Source organism: Astatotilapia calliptera, chromosome 5, assembly GCF_900246225.1.
Source record: "Astatotilapia calliptera chromosome 5, fAstCal1.2, whole genome shotgun sequence".
Classification (NCBI taxonomy): domain Eukaryota; kingdom Metazoa; phylum Chordata; class Actinopteri; order Cichliformes; family Cichlidae; genus Astatotilapia; species Astatotilapia calliptera.
In genome coordinates this window covers 35724797-35742062 of record NC_039306.1, presented here as the reverse complement: position 1 = coordinate 35742062, position 17266 = coordinate 35724797, and the positions used below count along the sequence as shown (strand labels likewise).

At 39.6% G+C, this 17266-nt stretch overlaps 1 protein-coding gene across 3 annotated transcripts in view; it reads left to right on the top strand.

Annotated features, from left to right (window-relative positions):
* Positions 1-17266, top strand: part of LOC113023039 (copine-9-like) — a 187304-nt gene that overhangs the window by 5251 nt on the left and 164787 nt on the right. For all 3 annotated transcript variants that reach the window (XM_026169094.1, XM_026169093.1, XM_026169092.1), the window contains exons 2-3: positions 6428-6468; positions 14374-14420. In XM_026169094.1, the coding sequence (XP_026024879.1) occupies positions 6428-6468; positions 14374-14420 (88 nt within the window). The remainder of the gene's footprint in view (positions 1-6427; positions 6469-14373; positions 14421-17266) is intronic.

Below are 17266 nucleotides of genomic sequence, written 5' to 3'. Positions count from 1 at the left end.
AAATTGTTAGCCAATGAGCACGATGTGTGCCTCAGGGAAATTATTTTCCAGCCAATAAGTACAATATAATTCATGAAAGTTTAGAAATGTTGGTGTTTGGCTTGATGTTTCTGATATATTCATAGCTTTTTCTTTTCGAGCACTTAACTTATAAAATATAATCGCTTTGCTTACTCTAATATTGTGAATGTGCCTTGCTGCTTGTGCATGTCTCGCCTCAAGCTTTGTCTCAAGTTGTGAATCATAATGACCAACAGCAGTCAGTGCACCATTGTACAAATTGTGTACAAATGCAAACCATCAACCAGAAATGACATTTTAGTCACCTTAAAAGTTCAGGAAAATTTTGGAGTAGTCCATGTGATGGTACTGAAAATGAGCCTATCAGATCTGCAAACACACACTTAAATCTTAAAGGTGGATGCCAACTCTGGGTCCTCTCGAAACTGCCATCTCTCTGTAGAAGCCAGACCTTTGAACCGAGTCTGATCTGAGCTGCAGCACTACACGCATCCTTCTACCTGAGCCTCTTTCATCTCCCTTTGTCTAAGAAAATCCATACAGGTCTGACTTGCCTGATGTCTTTTGACACATACTTGACATTTGGATGATTTTAAAAAGATTCCATGTAGCACACTGTCTCATTATTGTGTAGATGTCAACACATCTGCAGTAGAGGTTACCTGGAGGTGAAAATGCGACCGTGTTTTTAAAAGACTCTCCTGCTCTTTGACGTAGCTGCTATAAATCTTCAATTAAGTCATCCATGCTTTTAGTATAAAGACAGTTTTGCTCCTTGAGAAACAAATCAGTCTCTACGCACTTGATGTCCCAGCTGATCTATTTTCAGGTGTTGTTTTTTCCGTTGGGATTTCTTTCTCAAACAGCACAACAGTCGTGTTACATCTCAAAGCCACCGCAGCTGGTAATGAGGGGATTGCTTTTCCCATTGAGGTTAAGATGGCTGACACTGGGATTTCTGTTCAAATGGATTAGACATGAGTGAAACGGGGAAATGAGAATCATTGTTTTATGCAGAATGAGTGCATTGATTGGAAAACAGGCAAGTAGCTTCAACTGATTGTTCTAATGCAGTTTAGGTGTTTTTTATGCTACAGCTGTTTGACGTCTCATTGGCACAAAAATAGAGGAGACCACCCATATTTGTACATTCTGCTAGAGATATGGAAAGAAAGAAGGGCTACAAGAATATGTAAGTATTTTGTTTTCTGTAGTTAAGATTTATGATAAATATATTATGCAAAATTCAAAGGAGCTATGCTTAATCATTAATCACATCATGCTACAATCTAGCAAGAACAGATGAGAAATAAAGTAATTCAACAAAAGTGGAAGTTTTGCCTGCATTTCCCTCGGTATTCCCTTGTGTATTTAAGCCCTGTGTTTTCCTTTGTCCGTTGTTGCGTCGTTCTGTCATGGTTAGCTGTGTGGCAGGCAGGAGGTAGGACCCAAACGCAGGACTCGAGACACGGAAGGATAACCTAAAGAAGGCAGCTTTATTTTGCTGTTCAAAACTCGAACACGAAATACAAGAAAACATAACCAGAAACATAAAACTCAAACCAGAAATCTTAGAGAAACAATAAACCAAAGAATTTAACTTAAACTAGAATTACACATATGAATTCAATTCAGTTTCATTTTCAGAACAGTATATAAAGCACCAATTCACTGTCACCTCGAGATTTATATTGTGTAATATTACAAAGAGTTAATATGGCAGTGTGTTTTTGGTGCTCTTTTCGCTGCAGTCAGTATTCTGACATCACCATAAAAGAGTAATGACACAACATAATTCTGCTGTGTAAACACGCAACTGTGGTTTGACTTGCCACTTGTCACTGACATTATGGAATCTGTGTCTTGAAGAAGAGCTCTGAAAACGACTTGGCCGCAGCACGGTGTCTATGTGTGGAAATGGCTCTGCCAGATGTGTCATTGTGGATGTGGGTCAGAAAGGGAGTCAGACAGTGTTGAGGGACGCTGTGTTTTTTGTCTCTTTTTAAACAAGTGGCTGCCTGCCTGCCACCCAAATGCTGCTCCTCCAGATCCTATTAGACAAGCCTAGTGTGGCAGCCTGCCTGCAGTCTGCAGTGATTACTGCTGGCACAGGATTGCTTGAATGAGACGAGGGAAAATATATGACCTGCGTTGTCTTGCAAGTAAATGACCTATTAACCCCATACACATTACAAAATAAACATTTTCTGGTGGCAACAGGAAGACTTTGTTTTCTCCTCAATCAGGTTCATGTTTTATAAGTAACCTATATCTCATGCAGATTAGTACTGTTGCCTCATAGCAAGAAAGCACCGGCTTGATGCACGTTCCAGATACCTCGGATGTGGGAGCCAGGGAGCCAGGAAAACAGGATTAGTTTTCTTAGCAAGATTTAGGTATCACTAGCAATGCAGCATAATACTCATTTTTGTGCTTTAAAAAGGCATTCATGTAAAGAGCCTGATCAGTGTATGGCTTATTTACGGTGTTAAAAATACACAACAGTGGCAGTACAGATTAAATGTTCACAGTTTTACTGCTGTTTACCTTCAGTGCCGCCATTTTGGATCACTAACTTGGGGTATGTTGGTCTGCTCTAACTTTCTGAGTGGGAAATCTGATGAAGGGGTGTTCAAAAAAAATCCTACTGGGAACTCCTAATTTCCAACTTCTGACTTATTCAAGAACACACTGTGACACCTGTGGAAAACAGGCTTTATTTCAAGGGACTCGTGTGCTTTTAATGACATGCTGAAAGTCACATGAGCATCTTTTCCAAACTAATTTCTGCAGGAAAAAGGAATCCAAAGGTGCTGTGAGCATCATTTCTCCTTAAACACCATTGAGACCATTTTTTTTCCACATAAAGACTACAATGACTTTCTAAAATGTTTTCTAGAAAAGATTAATTGCAGCAGCAAAAATATAACTCCCACATATAGTCCCTTTAATTCATAGTCCTCCACATTCCACCATTATGGAGTTTTTTCACCTGTTTCTTTGGAGGACATTTTCTGAAATACACAAATGAAACTCTCAACAAGACCACCTGATATTTTACCCAAATCTCTGTTACATGTTTTTTAAAATATGAGACAAAGGAGACAGAGGGACCTCTGGAAAAGTGACCCCGTGAAAACAGAATTAGTGAGCCATTGCAGTTCAAGGACAGTCCTTTGTTAGGACATTAAAGAAGTGCATACTTAGATGTACCATGTAGTAACCCTGGTGCCATCTTGTCCCAGCATTAGTATGTTTAAAATGTTTTTAATTAGATAATTAGTTAATTAGATGGACTGTAATTATTAACTGAAGAGAGAAAAACTCATATCAGCATTAGAAGGTTTAACTGTTCTTTTGAGAGCTGCATCGATGCAGCTCTCAAATGGTGATGGCTGATGTTGTGATGCTAAAAAGTGACATTGGCAGCACTTTAGGAGTGAAATGCCAGGCAGGTCAGCGAACACGGGGAGCCAGGACTTCTCAGTGGGAGAATGTCAATGTCAGCAGGCGAGGGCTCTGATTGGCAACCCAGCTTCTCTCATATCATGTCCTGAAGGTTTCAAACACAAGGCCACGTTACAAGAAAAAACTTGTCTCTTAAATGAGATTAGTATCTAACAGATGTTAAGCTTCAAAGAAGGGTTCTTTGCTTTCTGAGTAAAAGGATGGATCTAAACAAAGCATGATTCTAGATGCTTGTCTGCTTCTTTAGGATTTTCTGCATTATTATGCGTATTATTGTAGCGTCTTTACCTTACAGTGGAAGCAGCTTGAGATAACTGCTGATTTGGCATTATAGATATAAATAAAACGGTTACCAGTAGTTACTGGTTGTGACTATCTGTGATGAACATGTCAACCCAGCATGTCCCAGTCCAACAGAAGACATATTTGACTAAATGTCTCCTGATCCAGAAAGGCTTGCACTAGTGTGGGGGGTGGGAAAAGAGCCACAGGGCACCTCAATACATCTATGACACTGTGCCACAATGACACTGATGACTATGTTGTTCATGCATTGTTTTTTTGGTGTTTGTGTGTGTGTACATGTTTAGACATCTTTGTGAGGACAGAAAATTGGCATGCTACTGTACTTGTGGGGACCAACAGTCTCTTATGGGGACAAAATGCTGAGGCTCAAAATGTGGTGTTAGTGTCAGGGTTGTAATTAGGTTACGGTCAGGTTTAGGCTGAGGGTTAAATGTAACCAGTTTTCGTGACATGTCCTCACTAAGATGGTAAATGGACTGGTTCTTATACAACTAATTCATTCACCCAATCACACCAGCACTTTTTCTAAGCTGTTAGTGCCTATCTAACATTCACACACCAACAGATCGGAGAGCAACATGGGGTTAGTATCTTGCCCACGGATATTTGGCATGCAGACTGGGGAAGCCAGGAATCGAACCACCAACCTCCCGATCAGCGGCTGACCTGCTCTACCTCTACAGCCACCCCAAGATATGAAAATGAGTGTGTGTGTGTGTGTGTCAGAAGCCACAGCAAGAGCTGACACAAACCAAAGTCGTCAATTAGAATGTAGTTTTTAACAGTTTGACAGGTTTGTTATTAGAAGTGAGAGAAGCTGATGCAGTGACAGAAAATGAATACTGCTAAGTTACAGTCATCACGTTTGTAGGTAAGCTGTGGCAGCATCAAAGTACTCGCTCAGGTTAAATTATAGATCGAAGCGTTTTAGCACTGAAGTCTCTAAAAATCTAAAGATCTAAAAGGATGGAACGTGGTTTTGGTAAGGTTTTTAATGCTTGGTTGTTAACAGTTTATTCACAATCACCTAGTTTTACTCCATGTTGGATGGTTAAAAAAGTGAAGTCAAGACGTCTAAAAAGTGGTGTGAAGCCAAACCAGCTGCTGTCAGAGAGTGTGTGCTACAAACTGTTGGGATGCCTGCTTGGTAAACAACGATGTGTTTTCTATTACAAAGAAGATGCAACATGTGGGAGCAAAAGTTTTTAAAGGCTTTCTGTTCTTTTGGGATCCTCTTTGAAAGAGTGTGCTATTGTTGACTGAGACTAGACTGAAGCTTGACAAGCTTATTCTCATAGCTCTGCCTATCTATTGACATTTAGCCTGCTACCATCTTGGGCTCATGGTGGAAAAGAATTATATTGCATAGCTATTTAAATGTTGTTGATTGCTTTCCAGGCAAATTGAATGAACAGCATTATGTGTATGGCTTTTTAGGACTACTCGTATTTGTGAATCTTTTATTAGGTTTTCTTGCATCTTGGTGCAAACTGAAAGTTCCAGGTTTATCTGGTATCGCTACTCAGTCTGCTTCCCTAGTTAAGGGAGAAAAATGTCCTCCAAAAAAGGCAAAAACCGTAGGATAAAATCATCTGCGTGGGGTACTCGTATGGTTGTTTTATAGCACTACAAGCTGCCACAGTGTGCTGACAGGCGAGGGCTGTTTTACTGATGCCCACACATGCATGTGAACATACTGTATTCAGACACGAACAGAACAGTGTGAACATGCGAGGATGTGTGTGCTCCCCGTAGCCACCCTCATCATCCTGACAGCTCCCAGTCCTCAAGAGGGCAATGTTTCAATCTGTCATCTCCCACATCTCAGCTCTTTATCAAACGCTGTTTGTTATCACAGGCGGTTCTCAGTAAAGTGTCAGGTTGTTAGACGGAAATTGGGTTGTAATCCCAGCAATGATTTGACACACAAGTGTGGCTTTTCGTGTGTGTGTGTGAGATTCATTTTTCTTCCTGCAGGAACAAAATGATGAAGGAAATAGCACGTCTCTAGTGTATGTCCTGCTGTCAGTGTGGTAAAAACCCTGTGCTACATGATCTTAGTTCACTTCAGAATGTATTTAGCTTTTAATTGTTGTCTTTTTCTTTTTACAAAAACCTGATTTGTTTGGTTTCAGATATGTATGCAGTAATATTTCCACTGGAATTAAAGTTTATTTGGATAAATCTTATAGAAGAACTTTACTGAGTCTGTGACAGTTGTAGGCATTTTCACGATATTGTGCAGTTACAGTCAGCCAATTAAGGCACTTGTGTATTGTTGTAATATTTCTTCTACACCCACAAACAAAGAACCATTCACGTGCCTCTATTTTGTAGCATTAGCAGTTTCTTAATCTGACCATAGTTACATTCTTGAAAGCAGAGTTCTCTAAAAGGTGATACTAACATACGACTGCACATATATACAGTACACAGAGTGCACTCTGCTTCTGTTGTAAGAGCCGTCCTTTTTACAGTGCTGAGAGAGAGTTTGAAAGAAAGGACAGCCTTAATGCTTTTTAGAACACGACTATGAACACATGAAATATTTTGTCATGCTGTTAAACTTACCATGAACCATTTGGCCTTGCAGCACTGTGATGCTTCTGTCTTACACACGTTTTTGTTGCAGGAACCTGTTAGACATGGACACCTTCTCCAAGTCAGATCCAGGTAACTGCCTCCTCTCTCACACTGATTCTTCACATTCATCATTCATCTGTGTAATTACTCCTCTGATATGATTTTGTATTCTCTGCTTGGAACTCTTCTGTCTCGTGCAGTGTTTATTAAATCACTACCTTTTGCATGTTAATTCCACACTTAGAGCATCAGTGAGCAGTAACACAGTGACTGTCTCCCACAGCGCTTACACACGCAGAATAGCAACTGACTGAATGAAAACCTGCATCTTGGGATCGAATGGGAAGGACTCTTAATTAAGTTGGTCCTCATTAAGAGTGACTAATCATTGGAGCCTGATTGACACTTTGCAGTTGCTGGGCCCACACATTGAATGTGATTATATTATAGTAACTTTTAGAAACAGCAGCTGCATCTGCAACTTAATGTAACAAAAGAATGGAGGAAAAAAAGCAAAATGCACAAATGCCAAAAAACTAATTGAAAATGAAAGGCTTCACTGGATCTGCTTATCTGTCAATGCACCTTTTCAATCATTGTTTAAGTCAGTCACTCAAGTCAGAAGCTTGAGCGTTCCCTAGTTTAATAGTAATGACCACAGTTTACCAAATAAACATAGTTTCCTATCAACTTCCATAAAATCTAAAGTCCTGCACCCAGAGAAGTCACCCCTTAGTCAAAGAACACGTTTAAGGCACACATTTTACTTTTTAGACCTGGATGCTACATCATTCTTTGATTATGGAGTTTACAGTCAAAAATAAAGAGATCCTGACTGTTTTCTATGCAGACACACGTAGCTTGTAACTTTTTTCTTGCCATCATGCTGGTAGAGGTTGGTCCTGGTTTCATTTGTTCAAAGAAAGCTTGTTTGACCGCATGTTGTCTGTTCAAAGACCGCAGGTCTTTTATCTGCTTAACTGATAATATTCACAACATCTACAGTCTTGACATAATGAAGAAAGTGCCCACACCTGTCTGTGAGTAAACTGTCCAATTACTTTTGTTCCCTTTAAAAAAGAGGGTGGCACATGTTAAGTAGCTGAAACTCCTAAACCCTTCATCCAGTTTGAATGTGGATCCCCTCAAATGAAAGTTGAGAGTCTGCACATTATGTCCATAATATAACTATAACTGGAACATGTTTCAGTAAACAGGCAGTGTACGCAGTATGCAGTACAGCCTAATGAAAGACTGATGACTTATAAACACAGATCTGCATGCATTAGTAAACTACAGCCAAGCACATGGTTAAATGTTAGACTAGCTTTGACAACATCATACAAATATTTGTCTGATGAGTGTAATCAGCTATTACACGTTCCTTATATATCTTTGCTTTGGTAAATGGACTGATTCTTATATATATTATATATATTACAACATGCCACATTCAACCAATCACACCCAGTCTCTTCCTTCTGTGCTTTTAAGTGCTTACTAACTAACATTCATACGCTGATGGATGCATTGGAGATCAACTTGGAGTTAGTATCTTGCCCAAGGATACTTGGCATGCAGACTGGAGGAGCCAGGGATCGAACCACCAACCATCCGATCAAATAATAATGAAATAAAATAAACATAAGCAATAATTACGTAAGTTGTAGATGCTATGTTTTCTTTCTGTTAGGGTATAAATGAAAATCATAAATCTCAACCATCAATACAACCACTCTGACCATTCAGAAAATGTTCTTAAAATGTGGAAGAGTGTCACTCCATTGTGCTACAGCAGCACGACAGCATCAAGGTTTACTCTAAGCACCCAGATTTAAACCCACTTAGCGGGCTGCAACTTAAATTTTGACCTATTTAATGTTATTTACTAGGTACGTAAAAAGCAGACAGGACTCTTATTCACGAGTCAATGTTTCATCTTTACTTGAGTTGTCAAGAACAAAACAGGGAAAAAGGTGATAGAAAAAGCAAGGCTATACTGAGCAACAGTTGAGTAGAAAATCAATTTCAAAGGCTTGGAAGGAGAGAAGAAAAGTGCTGACGAGATGCAGCATGTAAGACAAAAACGAACCTTGGAGTCAAAAGACGCAGACGACATATTTCGTAATATCATTTTTTATTGTCAGTTGCATTGAAGTGTTATGGCTGATGACTCATCAGACTGAAGAGGACACAAGGAAAAACAACTTGGCTTATTAAGTTGCCAAAAAACCCCAACAAAAAACAATCACTACTTGCTGTTGATTGGATTAAACCAATAAGTGGCCTTTCAATCAAACATGGGTTGAAGCATAACATTTTTATTAAAACAGAGAAATTTTGAGTGTTATTAGTTTTTCCTCCTGTGAGAGTTCCACTCACTTCTGTTGTTGAATCTAAGAGAGAAATAATTAAATTCAGTTCAATTCAGTTTTATTTATTTAGTGCCACTTCACAACCTCAGAGCACATGAAAAGCAAGGACCCTACGATACTGGAGGGAAAACCCCAACAGTACTTGACGACAGTGGGAAGGAAGTTCCTTTTAACGGGAATATACCTCTGCCAGAACCAGGCTCAGTGAGGAAGCTGAGGGATGAAGGGAAAGAGAAAAGGAAAAATGAGAGGACAGTGAGACCAAGATAAAAACAAAACTATGGAGGAGAGAAGAGAAGAGCCGAGTTGTTGGCATCCCATCAAGGTACCGCACTGAGTTCCCGAGGGTGACCCAATCTTTCACAAATGTTTGTAGAAGCAGCAGTCTGCGGGCCTGGGTTAATTTATACACCTGTGGCCATAAAAGTAATTGGAAAGCACCTGAATTCAGTGATTTGGATGGATTCTGGTAGTATATTGTGGGTCCATTGGGAATCCTACTTCATGTGGAGGGTCATAGCATAGCGGGGGTGCTGGAGCCTATCCCAGCTGTCATAGGGCGAGAGGCGGGGTACAGTTTTCTTTCACTCATGTTGAATCTGAAATCGTTAGCTTACGGGAAGAACTGCAGTATTGCAGAGAATTCTTCACTTTTTCCAACCTTGCATCATTGCTTGAAAACATATGCTGTCAATTTGTCTGACTAGCCAAATCATATGGTAAATGGCCTGCATTTGTATAGCGCTTTTCTAGTCCCTAAGGACCCCAAAGCGCTTCACACTACATTCAGTCATCCACCCATTCACACACACATTCACACACTGGTGATGGCAGCTACATTGTAGCCACAGCCACCCTGGGGCGCACTGACAGAGGCGAGGCTGCCGGACACTGGCGCCACCGGGCCCTCTGACCACCACCAGTAGGCAAACATGGGGTTAGTATCTTGCCCAAGGATATTTGGCATACAGTCAGGAGGCAGCCTGGGATCGAACCACCAACCTTCTGATTAGTGGCTGACCTGCTCTGCCACCTGAGCTACAGCCAATCATATAGTTGAGATTGCTGAGCAGACCCTGTTGACTGTGTCCTATAGATACAATATGTTAATCAAGAGAAATAATGAAGCACTGATGTGCACCCTCTTCCTCAAATTAACAGTGGAACAGCTCAAACTGCCTTAGTGGACATTCCTTTTGGCACTTTTAAGATAAAATCAACTTTTAGTGCTTCTTCCTTGTTATATGAAATTTTGTAGCTTTCAGTTGAGGTTTGTTTGATGTAACATCTCCTAAGACTGCGAAGTGTTGTGTTTACATGCAACCTGACAGTACCAGAGCAGTCTCACTGTTCCCTAACGAACTCTCACGAGTCCCGATAGAAGCCTAATTATCTAATGTGAGATTGTAGATTTGGATCTCTTTCATCAACACAGATTAGAGAATTTTTCCCATCTTGTTTAGACTCAGTAATTACCACAAAGCTCCATGAAGCCAAAGAACCTCAGGTAAACTCTTTGATTTGTGCTAAATGTTGATTCATATGCAAGAAAGAAAATTTAAATGTCATCTGGGATCAACTGTTCTGAACAGGCTGAGCATTTGTCTCGTGTATCATTTTAGAAAGTCAGTGAGAGGAAGGCAGAAAAAAGGTTGCAGGGAGGATTTATTATAATGCATGAATTGAGAAGCAACATATAAATGGGATAATTGACAGAATCTTTATGTCATTGTTTTAATGTTGAAATCATCAGTTAAAGGTACTATCCATTGACTAATCATTTACATTATGATGTGTAACCACAGTGTATATTATTGTACTGAACGACACTGATTTTGAAGGCAAAGAATCAAATACGGTCTCTCCGCAGGCCAGGGCTCCTTTAGATTAGTCTTTGCTCCTGTGCTGGGTGGGGGTGGAGGGTCGTGCTGGAAGGTAATGATTGTGTCAGACGGGGTCCTGAACTTCAAACTCTTCCTCCCCACTGAGGAAAAGCTAGACTGACAGACCACAATGCCCCCTCAGCTCTTTCATGTCCCTGGTTAGATCCCTCTATCTGACCCGGTCCTCAAACCACAAAAGGACAGTGCAGGTCAGTGTAGACTCATAATGTCACAAAGCACTGGCAGCTAGTGATGAAATGATTGAACCTAATCCACACTTGAACTACTAATATATTTTAATGCTTCTGAGTGGCTGCGAGTAAACAGCTAGTTCCTCATCCATAAATAATTAGAACGAAATTTTGCATGTAACAGGTGAAATTTCCTGTTTATAGACTATAAACATCTTACTGACAACTCAAGCAACATTTTTAACCAAACATTCATATAGTGCTACAAGTAGCCACATTGGAAACACCAGTCAACATGTATGCCTTTGGACTGAGGGAGGAAGCCTGAATACATGGAAAACATGCAGGCACAGGAAAGAGAGAAGGGCTCAAGCCAGGTTTCAAATCTGGGACAGTGCTAACAGTTATGCTACCATGCTGTCCATGCTTGGACAAAAATTAATGACAGTAATCACAAGTAAGATATCGTATTTTTTATAGTATTTTTCTGAATGTAATCCAACCATTGATTACTCAGCCAATAAATGTAATTGGTCAGATGACTCAGTTGCATAGAAATGCATTTTCTTAGGACACATCTTTGAAAGATTAAAATGGCCTGGCCTGTATTTGTATAGTGCTTTACTAGTCCCTAAGGACCCCAAAGCGCTTTTTACTGTAGAAAAAAATGGGACAATTCTCATTTCAGTGTGAATGACTGTGGCTTCACATTTGTAGAAATACTCCAGTGCAGCAGGAGAAACAACTATTTCATCCGCAGCATGTCTTTATCCTGTCTTCCTTCTCTCACCCCAAATGGTGGCAGCAGATGGCCCCGCCCCTCCCTGAGCCTGGTTCTGCTGGAGGTTTCTTCCTGTTAAAAGGGAGTTTTTCCTTCCCAATGTCACCAAAGTGCTTGCTCATAGGGGGTCATATGATTGTTGGGTTTTTCTCTGAATGTATTATTGTAGGTCTACCTTAAAACATAAAGAACCTTGAGGTGACTGTTATTGTGATTTAGTGATGTATAAATTAAATTGCATTGAACTGAATTGAATTGAAATTTGAGCTACTGAATTTGTAAATTTGCTCACTTCCAGACAAATGATATTTTTTAATTATTATAGTAGTTTCATTTCAATAGAAAGACAGAATATCAACCAAATATCCAGAAAAAAATCCCTAAAACAGTTATAAAAAGATTTGAGTGAAATAAGTGTTTGAGCAAAACTTGACTAAATTCGGCCTCGGGCTAAATATGGGTTGATGAGTGCTCAGTTTTGTTTTGATTTGACCAAAGCATGTTTTCCCCACCCTTCTCTGAATCATGTTCACTGGCAAAATGGGCCTGTAGGTCTATGTTGTTGAGCAGGGGGACCTTGCAAGTGCTGCAAGATTTTAATTAGTTATGGTGTAGTGTGTTAACAATAGTGCAGTTGGTGATTGTAATTGCCATCAAATCATTAAGAAGCTTCCTTCCGTGTAGTTTGGGCTGATCCAGTGTCTTCGTCTTTCTGAAATTTTGCATGGAGCTCCAGACTAAAAAATAAGCCAGTGGTACTTTTCATTTTAGATTTGTGTAGAAAATTTGCTCTGCAGACAAAAATTTATGATACCAGATTCTTGGACACTTGATGTGATTTCAGAATCACAACATTAGGCTGGAGACAAACGATAAACACAAAGGCTGAAACAGTCCAGTAAAATTACACTTCCATGTTTGCCTGTCCTGAGCTCCTTCAGAGGTCAGGCAGCTAGTCTCAGACTCCCAGTGCAAACATTTTAGAATTGCTGCCCTAAATCAAGAACATGCATTGTGTACATGAATGTGGATCATCATCAGCAAGCTTGCTTATGTTGTTCTCTGTCTCCATTTTACTCTTACTCACTTTTTCTGTCTTACCACACCTCTTTCAGACAGGTGAGTGTCCATATATGAATCACTTAGCCAACCATCCCTAAACTCTCTGCCTCTTGCTTACCATTTCGATCTTTATCAGTTAACACTGTTTTGCTTCCCTTGTTTCATCTGCATTTCCCTTTGGAGAGAAAAGCAGAGAGAATGGGGATGTATGGTTTCCAACACTGACTGGGTTGTGGTTGACTGGCCTCCTGTCCCACTGAAGCAGAAACATGATGATTTCTATACATGGCCTGCTGTTACCATGACCTGCTTTTAAGTGGAAGAGAGAAGAAAAGAAGAGAGGCTGGGGAGAGGAGTGGAGGAGAAGAAGTGAAGTAAAATGGAGAGTAGGGAAGAGTAGAACCACAGGACAGGGGAGGCACAGAGGGGGAGGAAAGAAAGGACATAGGAGGGAATGAGAGAAAGAGGAGGAAAGGGGGAAGGAGAAATGGAAAATCAGTAAATGGAAGGAGGACTTTAACAAAAAGAGACCACAGGGAAAATGAGAAGAAACTGATTTGGTAGCAAAAGGAGAAATGTAGAAGAAAAAGTGGAAAGGACAGAAGAGAAAAAGCAAAGACAGATTTCAAAGAAAATATCTACATAAAGGAGGAGGATGAGGGGAAGGAGAGAGAAATGAAGAAAGGAGAGTAGTCAAAGATACATTTATTCATTTATTACTGGACTATACAAGCTCAGATGTATTTGGCAAGATTTTTGCTGGTGTTGAACCCTAATCCAACACAATTGCTTTCACTGCTGCAAACACCTGAGATGAAACCCTTCGGTAACTCCGACTGAGGGACTGTTATTTCTTCCTTCCTCAGGATTGAGGTCATTTCCTTCTCCAACAGCGCTCTCTCTGTGGCATCGAGGGGGGGAGCAGTGCGTGGACACTGTTGAAAGGTGGAGGCTCACAGTAGAAATGTGATGTGTGGCACTTCCTACTTCCTCATTATATAGTCTAAGCAGAGAGGGAAAGAGATAATGACATATCAATAGATGGAAAGGGGATGGAAAAAACAGCCTGTCCCTCTCATTGTGGGCCAGAAAGGGCGCTGTGAGTGCCAGGGCAGCTGCTTCATTTCTCTTTGTCTCTGGTGGCATGCACCTTGAGCTTGGGTGAAAACAAATGTGGTGTATGTGAACACTTCTCTGTCATTCGCATCGGTTAAATAAACTGATCCATTGTGTTTGTTTTGTTAATAAAATCTTTTTAGTGTTTTACTCTTTTACTGTGTTGAGAAGACCCAGCCAGTGAGCAGGTTAGGAGCCTCCCTTCAGCTCATCATTTGGAGAAAATTTCAACACAGTCTGAGCTGTTTGGCAAGTTTTGGTATCCGAAGAAAGCCAGTGGCAAGACGAAGCCCTGCTCGCTGAGCCTTAAAATGACTGAAAATGGAACGCAAGCTTTTTGTTACAAAAGTAATACTGTATGAGAAAGAAACGTGACTTACAGTTTTAAAAAGATTATTTTCAAATATTACTTTAAACGAACATTTATATATATATATATATATATATATATATATATATATTTTTTTTTTTTACATCTTTAGATAACAGCGATTTCCTGCGTTTACGTCTACTGATTTTGAGATATCCATTAGTCTTGAAAGGTGCAAAAATAAATTTAAGGCGTGCATCTGTGTTTTTCTTTTCAGTGGTGGTGTTGTACGTTCAAGGCCTGGGGACAAAGGAGTGGAGAGAGGTGAGTGAGGCACACCGGCAGCTTCAGTGTTTTAACTGTGCTTAGCTACAGTTAAAACCTTTGTCTGAAAAAGCACAAAAATCCTGATATTTTTTTGCGCCTGGTATATCTGATTACAGAATTATACTAACCTCTTTTAGTTATCATTTGTTGACATGCATGTACAGATTTCAGAGGTCTATTAAAGGTACCAAAAAAGGTCGATGTTCATATTGAGAGGGAAAAGAGAATGAAATATTACAGTATCTATGGATTATCTGAAAAGAGAAATAACAGCTATACCACTATCAGGAAAACGTATATCTAACTTTTTTATCATGTGCTACATTTTTTTGGCAAGTCAATTAAACTCAAAATATAAGTTACAGAGTTAATGTCTCTGAAATCATAAATATACGAACGCACACAAAAACAACAATAATGCAGTTACTTACCTTGTTATCATATGTGCTTTATTGACTTGGGGTTATTTTTAAATATCATGGTTATCCTTGAATAACATCCCTATTCCACACACAATGGTATGTATATGCGTCACTGACATCCAGATGTTTTGATGAATCAATATCTTTTGAGTCAAGACTGAATGCAGAAATGTAGGAAGTAAACTCTGGCAGCTGCTTTTGGTTTTTTAAAGTTTGCGGTCCATAAATGTAATAATCTCACGTGTCGCATAAATCAAAAACATGTTCTGGCTTTCAAGACTGCATCTGCTTTCCTTGGTGTACCTACTGCTTTAGTTTATTAACCCTTTAAGACCATAGAACCAAGTCCGCCAGAGCTTATATTATATTTTTACATGCTGTAGTGCAATTTTTGGGAGCATTTCAAGTTGCTATACATCAATACAACTGTTATAGCCCAAATTTTAATAATATGTATGCATTAAGTGCAAAGAAATTACATAAATTGCAAGAAAGTGCAATAAACTACAAAAAAATTGAAAATCACTTTTGTTTTTTTTAACATATATTTCTAGTTAGAGAAATTTAAGAGGCTTATCCCTCAAAACTGTAAATACAAAAAAGTTGCACAAAATAGTTTCCCACCACAGGAAATTTATTTTGAGTGTCTTCATAGTTTTATTTTTTAAACACACCAATTTTTATATACTGCAGGAAAAATGAAAATAAATATTATAGTGCAAATTTGCAAAAAAACAGCACATGCATCAAAATAAACTATTTCCAGCAGTGCAATTTGACTTCTAAGCATCCCAGAAACGACACAGAAAGTCATAAAGTCAAACATAACTTTTAAAAACACCAGTATAGGCTCATAAGGCGCTGATGGTAAAAAACTACATTTCCGCGACAATGTCGTCACTTCCGGTTTCAGGCAGGTACTGGCTGTATCCCAATTCAGGGTCTGCAGCCTTAAAGTACGCAGCCTCAACGATCCTCAAGGGCCGCGTACTCAAAGACCGCTAAGGCCGGAAGTGCGAGGCTTGTGTAAGGGACGATCTAGCCTCCGTTGTGCTGATACTATAGTTTGTCAATAAAGTTAAAAACATTTTTTTTTTAAAAAGCCTCCGTTGCGCTGCCCAGGTTGCCTAGCAACCATGATACTAACAGCTGGAAACGTGTCATAGCTTTGTTTGACAGGAATGAAGGAGAAAATGTTTTGTTCATTTGTTTGTTTGTTTCTACATGAGCTTTGATCATTCTCTGATTAAGCTCAGCTATTGAACGGCGTATATTTTAAAGTAAAGGCTTTAAAACCAAGTTAGTACAAACGTCACTAATGTCACATGACTTTACCGACATGTGGCCAACAGTAATGTTTTAATGTTCTTCGTTATTAAACATTTGCACATAAATAAGTGACGTAATATTCAGTACTTAAAGTTCACTCTTCGGTCGCCCCTCATCCGCCGTTTTTTTCTGCAAATTTATCCACACCCATCGCCGCGCTATGCATTCTGGGATATGTTGGGCCATGAAGTCTACACTGCCACAGCCTTAAAATTCAGGGAAATGAAGGACGCATTTCAGGGCCGCATTTCGAGCAGCCTTTGAATTGGGACAGCCTTCGGCGCGCCGCTGTGACGTAATCGGCCTTGAAATGCGGCCTTTAAGGCTGCAGACCCTGAATTGGGATACAGCCAATGGCAGACATGCGATAGTTCATGCTGCCGTAGAAAGTGTTACGAACAGCTGATCGGATCGGCAAAACGTGTTTCTGGAATATTGTGTTTTTGTTGCTGCAAGTGCTTTTTATGCAGTTTTTGCAAAGCTATATGTGTAAGGAAACCGTGGCCTAGGACAAGCTGATGGCATAAGATGTAAGTACAACTCCTCCGGTTTCATATGCAAAAAAAATTATTGCGCTAGCTTACGTGGTTGCAGTGCTATACGAGGATTTAAAAGTAGTTGCGCAAAACGGAGCGTGCTGCTCTGACCGGTTTTAAAGGGTTAACCTGATTTTTAGTTTAAGATGAACAAACAAAAAGCCCACCTGTTTTAACCAAAAGGTTCTGCAAAAAATGCTGCAAAAGATGCTGGCAATGAAAGACCCATATATCATTAGATTAAAACAGTGCAAACACAGTAGGGAGTAGTGGACATTTGTAAATGAAATGCCTTAAAGTACAACAACAATAATAATTTAATCAAGGGGTGCTAAACCTTTTAATGCCTTTAGCAAAGGAGTCAGATTATTATTTAGAATTTGAACATTCTCACAGCTGTTTCTGCTGAGACTATTAAAATACCAGGGTCTCACTGAGCTTTATATTTGAAGTTTATTTAATGCATTATTTCAACTTTGAGGAGCTTAACTTGGCTGGTTTTCCATTTTCAATACTCAAAAGATGATTTCGAATGAATTACTCCCAAAAAAACTCA